The sequence below is a fragment of the Aptenodytes forsteri genome, unplaced genomic scaffold, assembly GCF_000699145.1.
Source record: "Aptenodytes forsteri isolate BGI_AS27 unplaced genomic scaffold, ASM69914v1 Scaffold679, whole genome shotgun sequence".
NCBI classification, from domain to species: Eukaryota; Metazoa; Chordata; class Aves; order Sphenisciformes; family Spheniscidae; genus Aptenodytes; species Aptenodytes forsteri.
Genome location: NW_008795924.1, coordinates 384,831 through 399,104, shown reverse-complemented (window position 1 = coordinate 399,104; position 14,274 = coordinate 384,831). Strand labels below are relative to the sequence as shown.

The 14,274-nt window shown below is 38.7% G+C and overlaps 1 protein-coding gene across 2 annotated transcripts in view; it reads right to left on the bottom strand.

Moving 5' to 3' along the window:
• The window catches only part of ARMC8 (armadillo repeat containing 8), a 79,785-nt gene extending 67,608 nt beyond the window's left edge, over positions 1 to 12,177 (bottom strand). Inside the window, exons 1-2 of one of the 2 annotated variants that reach the window (XM_009284957.1) lie at positions 12,100 to 12,177; positions 10,875 to 10,947 (exon numbers count right to left, since the gene is read on the bottom strand). Coding sequence is in view for 1 of the 2 variants with exons in the window: in XM_009284958.1 (XP_009283233.1) it covers positions 12,100 to 12,101 (2 nt within the window). In the remaining variant the exon portion in view is untranslated. The remainder of the gene's footprint in view (positions 1 to 10,874; positions 10,948 to 12,099) is intronic. The other variant, XM_009284958.1, reaches the window with a different exon arrangement.
• Positions 12,178 to 14,274: the final 2,097 nt, after the last annotated feature.

Genomic DNA, 14,274 nt, shown 5'->3' with positions numbered 1-14,274 from the left:
ACCTCTCCCTGTTATCCTTAGGCACCAGCTCTCAAAGTCATCAGAAAGGCTGCATCATATCACATATCCACGAAGGCACCTTGAGAAGCTAAAAGAGAAGGCACTTGCCAAGCACTCTGAAGAATTAACAAACAGATTTTGGTGACATTTTAATGCTCTGCTCAGGTGATTTTACACATTATTTTGTGTTTTAAAAAAAAAAAAACCAAACCAACAACAAACTTCTGTGACTCCTGCACCAACTCCACAATAGAATGGCTTGCTAACCTTATAACCATTTAATATGTAATAAGTACTGCCTATTAGAATTTGATTTAGAGACCCTTTCAGAAGTGGCAGGAACATGGCCAAGTTCCATAACACTCAAATTGAGAGGTTTAGTGAGGTCACAGTCCTGATCTGTAAATGATTCAGATGAGTTTCTCCATCCTAGTTCATAAAGCTCCTCAGAAAGGTCATGGCAGATAGACAAGAAATATCACAAGCTTGAGATTTCTGACAAATCCAACACATGTACATTTGACCACTTCAACTTGCAAGCAAGTAAAATACCTTCAAATTGGTAAGGTGACTAAAAACTGTCAGATATAGGACTCAGCAAAGATCACCATGTTTGTGTGCATTATGCCTTGGCACTCCCAAGTTCCGTGCCACACTTAGCTCTTCAGATTTGCCACTTACAGAAATGAACCTATTCAATACACAGGAAGCAGGTGGATATGGAAACCAAGAATATCCTCAAAACGCCATAATCCAGTGTTGAATAATAGCAGACTTTTCTTTCGTTTACCATGAAAAATAATTATGATTCCACATTACATTTTATGGAGATTTTCTTGATCAGAAAGCTAATCTCCTTAAGAAGTGAAGTACCACCATGTGCTGTCCTAGTCTACCAGGTCCTTGGTGAATCATGAACCTTGGAAAAACTGAGAGCAACTCCTTTATTTGAAAACATCATCTCCAACAAGTTTGAGCTTGACTGATTTCAGATCCAAGATGACATGAGATTCATCCAAGGAGAAAAAGCAGTAAAGGTCACTATCTTCTACAAGACACAACAAAGAAACCTCAGAAATTTGTAGTCCAAGACTGGGCACCCACTTTATTTCGAATGTCATGCCCACTGCTCCCATTTCCTACTGTGAAAAGGAGTCCTTGAAACGAGGAAGAAGGAAATGGCAGCAAAAACACAATTACAAAGAGATGAGAACTTCAAAAGAACAACTAATCTATGGTGATTCTAGGCCTAATCTGTGAGAAGACTATGATCCAGAAGAGGGAGATACACAGGCTTTCCAATAATCAGCTCCAAGCTCTCAGGCAGGTTATCAACCCTACTGCCAGGCAACAGCACAGTGTGAGCAGCTTCAGAAGAAAAATGCAGATCTTACGCATGTACCTAGCACATTCCAGCACTACTTAGTTTCTCAGCCTCATAAAGGTAGCTTTCTATAGAGCCAAAAGACAAACCATGAAGCTTTCATATGACAGAGTTCTTAAGATGTGTTTGAGGTTGGTTGTTTTTTCGTTGGTTTTTTTTTTAAATATCCTGTGTATTAAATCTTATAGTTTAGATTCAAACTAAATTCAAACAAAATAACCTGAATTACAATAATTTTAATGCATAGATTTAAAATCTGACAGCTGATATTTATGTCTACATTTACTATAATGCAATAAAGTAATTTATGTGGAAAAAAAATTTCAAGCAGGATAATATAGGCTGCCAACAATAAAATATGGCAAAGAGATCCTAGCTAAGCACTTGGAAATATTGCTTTCTGAAGTGCTAAACCAGCATTTCCCATCTCTTATTGCTTCTTAAAGAAATAAAAATATAGTTTCATCAGTTCAATCCTGCGACCACTCAGTTTTAAGTTATGAAACTAACTAGAGACTGGAAAAGCAGAAAAACTTAATTTCTTTCCCCTTTTCTCGAGTTTGTAGGAAGAAAATATCAGGTGAGGTTTATCAGCTCTAACAATCTTTTGGAACATAGCAACCTAGAAGCAATCAGTTCAATTAATTAGCTATAAATAAAATGCAATGCATGCTAGTTTCGTAAGTGTATTAGCACAGTATGAGTGTTTAAAATAAAATATTTTAGGAGTACATTAAACTCATTCCCCCGCCTTTAACTCCCTTCCCCCCCCCCCCCAAAAATCTAATTTCCATCCAAATGCAGCTCGACAAGAGTTACAAGAGGAACTAATCTGCCAATTGTGTATGAAGTTAATGTTTTTATTCTGATGCTTATCAGAATTGTGTAATTGTTTAAAGGCACCAGATATAGCCCACTTCAGAGAAGCAAGAAGCAATATTAAATACAAAGGCCATATTTTACTCACAAATTGTTAAGTTTTAATGATTCCTAGCCAATAAAAAATAATATTATGAAATGTCTAAGTCCTGAAAAAATTAGCATTCTAGTCTGTCAATGTAAATTGTTATTGTCGAAGCAACTTAAGGTGCTGAACTTTGTCCTAAGCAGAAATTATTTAAGTTCAACATCTTCATTGCTGAACTTTGTCCTAAGCAGAAATTATTGAAGTTCAACATCTTCAAAAAGCTGATTCTAAGTTTGGGACTCCTCCCACAAAAACACCAGAAGTGTCCAGTAGTTAGTGTGCAGTTCTCTGATTCCCAGCTGAGAAAGAACAGACCTCAAACATTTCTAACAAGCCCCAATACCTGCACCACTTCTGCAAAAGAGATCATGAGAAAGCAATATGGATACATGGACTCCTCAGTGAGAATTTGGTTTTACCTACATTTTTAAATACAGTAAATCAAGTACAAACATAAGAAATTTTAAAATTCTAACAGAAAGCCTTGGAGCTTTCTTACGTCACCTTCTAGCAAAGCAACACAAAAGATCTTGAAACAAGCTAAAGTGACTTGATGAGGAAGCAGCAATAGGAACTACACAGAAGAGGGGGAAATAAACAGCCTCCATGGTATTTTCTCATCTTATGTCTTTTGAAAATAGAGTAGGTAGCCATATTTAAGAGGTTCCAAGACAGAGAAGGATATCAAACATGAGATGGACAATCACAGAAGGAAAAGTAGTCCTAGACACTTCAAGCCAATGCTTTCACTTTTAATATGAAATAGTTACAAGAGATTCCGAGACAATTACGCACACAGAGGAAGCATCCAAAACAATGCATTGTCAGACCAGAAGATTTATCTACCAGAGGCTGATCAAAATTGCAAACAACAGAATGACACAAAGCATCATTCTGAAAAGGTTTTCGAAAACTCAAAATGCAAGTATCTGAAAAGCTGAGGTACTGGTAGCTGATACAAGGACATAGCTCAAATAAAAACTGTCAGCACCAACTTCAGGAAAGTTTCTAAGTTTCAGTATCATATGAGCAAATGGTACCTGGACTGGCTGGACTCAAGTCAGAAGCTAACTGCGGAGCTAACATTTTGACAATTATGCTTTCTATAGCTTTTGCCTCCTCTTCCTTCTCCTTTCCTCCCACTCTCCCATTTTTATGGACAGATGCAAAACAATCAACAACAGGAATTAATGACAAATTTTGCATGTTAAAATATGTCCATTGTTATTTTGACAGAATTAATTTCTAAGATGGACACTACTATGGCTTGAATATCTGTTAATTACCCAACAAGTGAGTGGTTTTCTACACCTTTAGCAGGGAACATGTTTGTACTAACGTGATTACTAGTCCAACTAAGTGAATAAAATGTTAAAAACTCCTGCCAACTCAAGCAAACCACAGAAATCACAAATTAGCTTATTTTTAAGGTTAATCATCAGGTTGGGAAGAAAAGTTTCAAGATTTCTAATCTCATCAAAAAATATCAGTTGATGCAAAGAAAAAGATGATTTTACAGGAAAGAACAAAGTAGCACACAGAGACACTTACTCAACTTGTTTGAGTTTTAACACTTAGAAACTGTTACACAATTAACATACAGTGCAAACTAAACAAACTCAACATTTAAACAAGGAAACGCTAAATCCACGGTTGCTCCCCATCTTAATTCTGTACTCTCAGACACTGCATAAAATCAAAGTGCTGTAGAAAAATAGCATATGGCTATAATTACAGCAATGCAGAACAGTAGAATTTAATATACATAATGCTAAAAGTGATTGTTTAATCCAACTTCTCCATATCACAATGCCACAGAAACCGCTTGAACCCCTATCTGAAGTATCCTCTTTGGAGAGGCAACTTACCTTGTCATAAGTATTCTTGCCAAGGAAAGTCTACCAAATAGAAAGGTAAGCTGTTTCAATGATCCATACCTGTAGTTAGAAATATTTATACCTTATTCCTACCCTGAACCTAGCCCAGTTTCTAGTACTTATCTTGCTCTGCGTGTGTGACAGACTGAAGAAACCTCTCATATCAAACCTCTACTTTGATATAAGAGCTTACATCAGTCAATTCACATGCTAGCCTTCTATATCAAGCTCAACAACTTAAGCTCTCCATGTCTTTGGCTGCAGTTTCAACTCAAGTTCCTTTCAAATCTCTAGGCTGACTAACATGGGAGATGCTGCTTTTCCCACCTCTCTCTCAAGCATGTTTCATTGCCTCATCCTTTGCACTGAGTCTGGAAATTGTGCTACAAGTTGCATGAGATCACTAATCAATAGAAAAATTGCCTACTCAACCTTAAGAATGATGTAGCTCAAATTTAAAATGCTTGAAGTCAGTGGAGGATGGGAGTTTAGCTAATTTTTATTATGTAAACATTTTAAACTAAAAAAACAAAACCACACAAACCATAGCTAGAGGTCTTTATTATCAGCATTTCAATTTCAGCATCAATCTCCGCTATTTAAATAAACTAGGTCATAACAACAAAGAGAAGTGTGGGGAAAACAGCTGCAGTTCAGCAGAACTCTCGGAAAATGAGAGATCTCCTGCTCTGTGATGCCAGATCAGCAAAATACATTTTTCACAGCTATCCCAAAACAGCCAAACCACATGAAAAGAACAGCCTTCACCACTGTTGCTTCAGATGAATGACCCAAACCATGAAATATAAGTAACTATGATAGACATTTAAAAAAAAAAAGTATCTCCCCCCAGGGATATTTCCCCTCCCTGGATGAAGTAGCACCTTCAGCATTTAGCAGTATATTCCACAGTTGAAACAAAAATTAAATGAAATTTCATTAAGCAAAGAGTCATCCTGTAACACTACATTTTTCTAGCACTATTTTTCATTCACTGTCTCTTAATTTAAAGTTATTTTTGTCCATTCTCCCATTTCATTATCAAAAGAATGTTCTCCACCACAAGTCACTCACATAGAAAACTCTCAAGTTTCATTCAGTACAGGAAAATACCTTAAAATGGCCTTCCAGCACCTGCTTAGCTGTTCTCAGATGTGAGCTTGTAATATTGTATGACACAGTCCACTTCAGCTTAGGCCAGCAATTACTGAAGGATCACCAAAACCTGTTAATTTGACATAGCTACTACCCATTAGATTATAATAATCTAAAGTCTTTCCAACGTGAAAGTATAGCCTCAGATTTTTAGCTCCAAATAGCTATCAGCTAAGATGATGTACTGGCCTCCATATGCTTTAGTCATGCCTAAATTCCTTTTTCAAATGGGTGTTAATAAGTGCTCACTAAGACAGAAACTCCGTAATTTATCTATATCCAAATAAACTCTCTCATTCTACATATGGGGGAGTTACTGGACATTTCAGACAATGCATGTTTGAAGTATGTTTTAGCAAGTAATTCTACCAGCTAGCCTTCCTGCTACTTTACAATTCCCAAAGAAAAAATAAAAATAAAAAAAAATCTCAACACATTTAAATCATCAGTTCAGCACCAACACAGTACACATGCTGAAATCATTTTAATCAGCTGGTAGACAAATTAATTAGTAAACACAGTTCTGTCCTTTGAATGTTACTAGAAATATCAACCTTTTACAGGGAGCTAGCCTAAAAGAACACAGTTCCATACTGCAAACTGAAAGTGAGCTTGTTTTGGAAAGTAAGTAAATTCAATTTTTTTAATGCTGATTCCAATCAATTTGAACTGGCAGCTTAGAAGCAAAAAAATCAAACTCCAAATATTAGGAATCACAAACTTGGTAGCATTGCTGATTTTGTGGCACACATCCCTCAGGCCCAACCTCTAGTTCAGTCTTAATAACACCCCACACACACCCCCAAAGGGCATAACGACTATTTCTCCCTCAGCTGCCTGCTACATTTTGCCCTCCCTTACAGGCAACCACCTCTCCTCTGCATTTGTCTAACAGATTAATAAAGTTAAGTTAAACTCTGAATGAACTCAGAGTATTCAACTCTGCTCAGCTTGAAGTTTGCCACTTCTAACTCAGACCTCGACTTTTGTGACCAATACTCACTTGATTTTCTCCAGTACATCAGCTAGTCTGATAGAAGTTGTTTCTCCTCTCTCATCCTACTTACAGCCTGAAATCATCACAGCAACAGTATCACTTCTCTGAAGTTGGCATCAAGAGATGGATTTTAGAGAAAAGTGGCTTCATGCCCTCCTGAAAGGCAGCACTGAAACAGATTCATTAATCATCAATCCTCTCTCACAGACTCGATGCAGCAACTGTAAGGCTTGAAATATTAAACAACCCTATTAGGCTAAAGACTGCTAGCCAAATGTAATAGGTATACCTAATTTCCTAAAGTTTAGCCCACCTCTAAATATTACACTAGGAGTCACAATACATAACAATTTACTTGCAAAAAAATAGTATTATGCATTTGTACCTTTTGCTGCATTATAAAGAAAGCACAAAAGTGAGAAAGTATCTTATTCTATGACATGAACACACTTTCTTCCTATTGCACCTTCCTCTCTTCCCTCTGTTTCTATACTATTCTTCCACCTGACTCTACAAAACCTATTATATTGAAAACCACTCTTCACAGAGCACTACTTAATTCTCAAATGATGTTTGAGGCCTTTCATCTTCTATCGCTCTGAAAAGTTTGTCTAGCTATTAGATTCCTCAGCTTACCTCCTGAAAGGGAGAAATCAACAAATGGAGTAGTGCTCCTAGCACCCTCTCAGCCTCACCTAAACCTGCTCAAATTTCTGTCAGATTCTGCAACCTGAAGAACAAGCTTTCCATTTCCAAGCCACAGAGAACCTATCCTGCAGTTCACAAAGTATCAGCAGAAGAGACTCAGGAGCCTCTTCCTTCACCACATGAATGACACTGCACAAAAAAAATGCTTCAAAAAATTACATCACTTGTTCTTAGCCAATTAGACCTCAAAGTTCCCTATTGCATCTGAAAGAATATCCATTTACTACAGAGTACTGTCTAGGCGATAACAGAATCAAAAATGTACAGAGGCAAAGTATAACAGGAACAATCCTCTAAGGACTGCTCTGTTTCCACAGGGCCATTCTGGTGAAAACTGAAGCAAGGGAATATGCAAAGAATAAAACATGGCTCCTGCAGAAATTTTAGGTTTGGAAGTGCCCATTGAGAGACTGAAAGTGTGATTGCATATGTTCAGGACGCACAATGTGAAAACAAGTGCTGTTCATTATTTAGTCTTAAAGAAGGACATGAAGAACAAGAGGCAGAAGCAGCCTCTTTGTAACTGTCTGAAGGGGGTACCTGTTGCTCCATTGGAACTGAGATGGGAATTTCTTCTCTTCCCACTCCATGAAGCTGCCTCCTGTATTTCACACAGCTTTCCCTGCAGGCATGTGTGGAACACTGCACTGATGCCCTCATTCCAATTGCCATAGCTGAGAAATACAAGATGCTATTATACAGTCATCTAAACATGTGCCTGGAACATTTTTTTCAAATCCAAGAACACACAAATGAAAAAAGTTGGATGTAAAAAACACACACTGTTTGAGGTGTTCCCAATTAATTTCAAAGCAACCAACCACAAAAGAAATACAAGATAGGCTCCATGAAAGCAGTGTTACTACTTAAAAAATACACACTGTCTGAGGTGTTCCCAATTAATTTCAAAGCAACCAACCACAAAAGGGGGGGGGGGGGGGGGGCGGTTCTGGTTTGTGACTACCTTCTCATACCTTCTGTTTGAAGAAGGCAGAAACCAGCAAGCAGTACAAAACATCTTCAGTCAAATGCAAGTACAAGTCCATTGTCCCTTAGAGGAGCTTTTAACACATACCTAACTTTGCATCCAAGAACATACCGCAAAGGTAAGCCCAATTACATCTTGGGCTGAGTCTTCAAAACACGGAGCATAACCACTAACCACTGCAGCACTGTCAGTCTCAGGGACCCTAAAAACATAACTGTCAGATTCAAAGTAGTCTGCAAGTTCTCAAATACTCAAAATCATACTGTGTAGAAAGCATATATAACTCAAATTAAATATACTGCATAGGTCTGTACCAGTATTCCCATCACAGCACTAGACATGCTCCCTGGAAAAAAGGAAGATACCATAGACATACACTTTGAAATGGGTTCTTCAGTACCAAGTGCCATTTCTATAGGATGTTTCTTTCATTTTCCTGAGAAATAAAATGCTCACACAAGTTTGGAAAATGCTTGTCTAGTAACTCCAGCTGGCTGGATAAGCACATCCATAAAGGACAGAAACAGCAGTAGCATAGGAATTCTCAGTGCACCACTAAGATGATTATTTACAAGCCTTAAAAGATGACACCCTCTGACTGCTGAGGAACAACCTGATGAGAAACAGTTGGGACCTTGAGTAAGCCAGATTTGTCAGAAAGAATGCTCCTTTCAAAACCAGCCCTTGAGACGGAATTACACAGCTCTCCATAAAATGATAGATTGCCTCTTTGAAGACATCAGGCTAAATGTAAGCATGACAAAACATCTCTCAAAGAAGCCCCTGACCACCAAATTTTAGAGGACAAAAATAGGCATCAGTCTTGCATCTGAACAATGTGGTCCTGAGCATAAGAGCAGGTAAAAAGCAAATGATAGTCTAAGGATCACCACCCAGAATTGTTTAAAAAAAAAAAATAAAAAACCCTGCCACACTGCAAAGCACAGGATGATGTTGTAGCACCTTAGGACAAATGATGCTCTTATAACAATGAAGAAATTCACAGAGCTATCTATGTTCTGCTCCTCTGCCAATAATGGCAAAATATTTAAGAGAACTTCTGAGAGAACACAGTATTTAATCCCCTACAATATCTGTTTGAGGTAGTCTATGCACTATCAACACTAAATGTATTCAATAGCTGCATACCTGACATTAATGCTGACCTTGCAGAATGTAGTCAAAGCGTATTTGATAAAATTTGAACTGTAGAACAGTATGTAGAAGATAAAGGTTTAGAAGAGCACCTAAGTAGACACAAAGCAAACCTGTAAGACCTCTCAAGCATAAGCATGGCCACAATGTATAGTTTATGTTTACAGAAGGAAACTACCATAGTAAGCCTGCTCATTTATAAAGACAGTAAATAGAAAGGCAAATACATACACTGCCATACAGGTGTGGGTGAAGATGTGGGCCTTGCACACTTTAAATAGTTCTGTACCAGGTACAGTAAAAGGCAGTAGTCACCCTTGTAAGAATCTCAACACTTCAAATGCTGAACTAAAATTCATGATTTACTGGCAGGTACACACAATTCTCCCCTTCCTACCTACTATCAATACCCAGATGAGCATGATAGAAATGATGTGAACAAAAGTTCTGCAGGAAACTTGACAGTTTGAAATACAATCAATAGAACCACATACAGCAGTACCGGACAAAAGGGAAATGGTTTCTCAGTTTTCCCATGAGGAGGAAAAGGAAAAAGCTCCTAGCCAGGTAAGACTTCACTGTCTATACAAAAGAAGATTCTGAACACAACCTCTCTGAACAATTCATGGGAAAGAAACGAAAAGAAGAGATTTGATTATTTAAATACTTTCAGAATATGTAATTAAAAGCTTTCTCAAGTCACAAGATGACAACTGGATTGGCATGATTTTCAAGTTCAAGAAGCATTTAGCTTTATTTTACCTTTATCAAACCTCATTCAGAAGTTGGTTTTCATTAAAATTACAAGGATGCAATTAAAAAAAGCCCCAAACTCAAGTTACTCATCCAAGCATCTTTAATAGCATATGAAGAACAGGACTACTGTAACTGAAGACAATCTGCAGAAACAAAGCCTGTTAAGACAGCCTATTTTCCGATCCTTGATATTTGTACAGTTCCATCAATCAAAATAAAAATCTAGGTCATCAGTATTTTCAGCCAGGATGCAGAAAAAAACCCAGCACATCTTAGGAATCAAAGATTTTCAGCAAAGTATGCAGAATATCTGGTAAAGCTTCTGACAGATGCTTCTGGTAGAACTTTAATCCTCTTCTATTCCACCCCAAATATCAGTTCATTCCAACTCCAATACCTCTTCAGATACCCTGAATTCAAAGTAAGAAGGCAAAGCAGTATTTTTCTGCCCAAACAGAATCTTGGACTGACAGAAATTTTTTATATATACACTATTCTACATTCTGTTTTTATATATGCACTTTTCTAAATTGGACTGTTTCGCACCCATCCACCAATATTCAGAAAATAACAAATCTACCACATAGGATTTGCTCAATGTCAGGAAAGATAAATGCTCAGAATTAGGATTTTAACCAGAGCAGCACAAATATGGTTTACCATCCAAATCTGCCCTTTGAAAGCTATTGTGAAATAAATTGGTATTTTCTTGTCTTTAAATGCAAGAAAAGCATCTCAGCATAGAATCCACTGACATCCATGGACAAGATGAATAATTTCAGATGTCAGCTGACGCAAAGATACTGCCTAAAACTTTTGTTTCTGGAAAATCAGTTATACTTCACAAGATACGAATTAAACACCTCAAAAGATAGGGAAGGGATTACCAAGGGTTGTGGGTTCCAGTCCTTTGAAAAGAAAGAAGAGCAGGGAGGGAGCGCCACCCAGGGCTCAGAGCATCTGCCAAGGAGAAAAGAGGGGCTCAGTCAACCCACTTGGACATAGGATGACACATCCTTGCCCCTGGGACCATCACACCAGCCCTTATGAGTAGTGGACTAAGAAGGCCAAGGAGTAGAAGCAAAACCAGACTCTCCTACAGGGAAGAGTTAAGAACCTGTACATAGTTACGGTGGTGTACCAGAAATTCTCGTACAGGTAAGGGGGTATTTCAACCAATAAAGTTTCCAGGACAGTTTTATGTATGTTGTGTTTTTCATGTTATTTCAAAGGGACACTAATTCTGATATGTTGCCCCGGGACACCTTCTGGAATAATTTTTTTCATCTGCTACTGGAAAACACCTCAGACTGTCTTAAGCAACACAACCGACATTCTTGACTTTTTGATCCACTTGGTCCTTTGATGTCTTCTGATGTTTTGCTAGATAGCCACAGCCAGCAAGTCACTGGTAAGCCTGAAAAGGTCTGGTTTCACCACCAAAAGTCAGTCCTGGGCAAGGACTTGTTTGCCACATTGCTGTGTGGTTATAATGGAAAGCTTATAGCCCAAGGACAGCAAGAAAACCACCAGATCTTTGCACGAGTTTTACTACCTATTCAGCAGGGCAAGTCTTCTATTCACTCTTTCAGTCATTACCCCTTATCACTGGCATGCAACAGCAGTATTGAAATATAATTTGCATCCAAATTAATTTCTATGGAAGCATTTTCGTTCAGCTCACAGTTCCCATCAGTGAGACAGAAGCCATGCATAAAAACAAAAAAAGCCAACACTCAGGCATGGCAACAGGGGAAAAAGTAAGAGACAGGTACACTGACTTGGCAGTGGAATAAGAGAAAGGAGTCTCAACAGACCTGGAAGAGGAGCAAAAGGTGGCCAAAAGGAAGAAAAGTATCAAAAAAATTTTTGAATGCTCACAGAACATTTAATCTCATTTCTGGCAACTGGAAGGCTGCGTTATGAACCATATACACTACAGAGTGATAGTCTGCTAAAACAATACTATCATGTTTGCATTAAAATTTTCCAAGAAGATTTCTCAATAAAAGATAGGAAGAGCTTCTTGCCCTTGACATACAACTCTAGTGGAATTCAAGTAAACCTAGCCTATGCGCAACCGACAGCCCAAGTGTGTTTCAGATGACTTACATGACACCTTGCAGGACTTTCTGAGGATCGAGGTCAAATAATCTATCAACATAGTGGCGGCTACTAGCCGTTACTTCCTGCAGAGAAAAAAAAAAAATTGTAATAGTTTATATAGTTTGTATCAGTTCATATAATGGCAGACAAACAGGAATGGCTAACGCAGCAGCAAATCTACAAAACCTATCAGGCAAGACAGCGGCAAAACCACAGAATCATATTTAAATGTGCAGTATGTTACTGCTGGGCAACATCCACACAAAGAATTAACCCTGTGTTCAAGTGTGATTTAAAGAAAATGATGTACTTAATGTAGATAACAATGTGTTATGAGTGAAAGCAAGTTAACAGAGTGCTGTTAATGAACAGGGCACACAAAAGGGGTCTACTTCAGTTGTCAGCACTGCCTTAAATTCCAATTTTATTATGTTTAGTTACTACATAGAAAAAAACTAAATTCCTGAAAGAAAAAGTTTATAAGAGCAGTTAATGTTGCTCAAGAAGCATACCCACAAACAAGCTCTCAAAAATAAGGAAGCTCGTATCAAGACTTTTTCTGTAACTTACTTTATCATAACATATCTACAAATTTCAAAGATTGTCCTTCTATATACTGTCCCACGCAACTTCAACAGGGACAGCAGCACAATATTCTCCATAATATTCCCATAGCTACTTTATAAGACAAAGTGAACTCTCTTCTCAGCAACAGGACCATGCTTGTAAGCTAAAAATTTATGCACCAATGATTTGTTGTTCCTTTTCAGAAGATCCAAAGTTGGAGATGGCAAGTGTTCCAAAAAAACAGGGGTGGGAAAAGGGAAGGGAATTTTCCCTCCAGGTTCTCACAAACACGTGCCAGGGTGCGTTTCCATTACCTCTTTTTTTTTTTTCTTTTTCTCAGCTCAACTTTTTATTAGGCTTTTCCCATTTTTTCCTTATGAGTTTTCCTTGAAGGAAGCTATAAGGGAATTGAAAACTCTCCCTTGCTTTTGCAAGTATCTACTCTTGGGCTGAATCTGCTCCTGTTTCCCCACCCAGATGTCAGAAGCACCAGCAGCTTCTTGCCTGTGGTCTCACATAACTCTGAGAGAAGAGTAATCTAGAGGCAGCAAGACTCCTTTGCCTCCAGGAACACTATTAAATTATGCCAAATAAATTCTACAGATAAACTTCCACCACGTAACGAAAGACAATATTTTTTGAGAACAGCAGTAGACTTTCATCTACCTGATGTATTTATATGCAAAAGTCTTCTGGACTTCAGAGAACTCACTGCTTTCCGTTTCTAAAATATACTGGCTTTTACCCTATCAACCACTAGGTTTGCAATATGTAGAAGAAGGGCATTTTTATCCAGGCGAACAAGTTTTTCAGGTAGTCCCCAAAAATAAAGAATTTATTAACATCATCAGTTTCATGGTTCTGTTACCTAGTAAGAAATTCTAAGGGGAAAAAAAAGCCCAAAACCTCGGCTCTTTTAAGCAGTATCCACGCTATACCTTCCACATTGTTACTCCCAGCGCACGACAGTAGGACTGGGCAACCAGCACCGGCTGTTCTACTTACTCTCAGCTTTCCCCAAGGAAAGGAAACTAGTGGTAGCTGTCAGACCCCCTTCCGCAAGACCAGCGCCCTGCCCACAGATGCAACACATCAGCCTCCTCCCTGCAGCAAAAGCCAACGAGGCTGTATCGTGAGATCCCGAAGAGCTATTATGAGAAGATCAGCGTTTCGCCACCAAAACACCACCCACTTGCTAGCAAAGGCTGGCAGAGCCCCCCCAGCCACAACCAGCCCGGTACGCTTCTGAGAGAGAGAGACCCTACTCTCCTCTGCAGCAGCTTGGTTATTACAGCTCAAAATAATGTCAACGAACCCTCTTTTTGCTGAACAAGAGTTTCGGAGGGACCAAAAACATTTAGAGGAGCGCAGCTAAAGAGCGTAAGTCATGTCATGAGGTAAAAATACATTCAGAAGAGCCAGTACCTCTAACAAAAATGGGAACAGACTCCTCAGAAAAGGGGGGAATGCCGTTCTGAAGAGAAAAACCCCCTCCGGGAAGTTGTTGCGACGGCGGAGGCACAAGGGAATGAGCGCCCTACCGACGCCTGTGTCACCCCTGCGGCCCACCACAGCCCGCCCGGCCCACTCCCAGCCCCAGGGCCCACCCGCCCG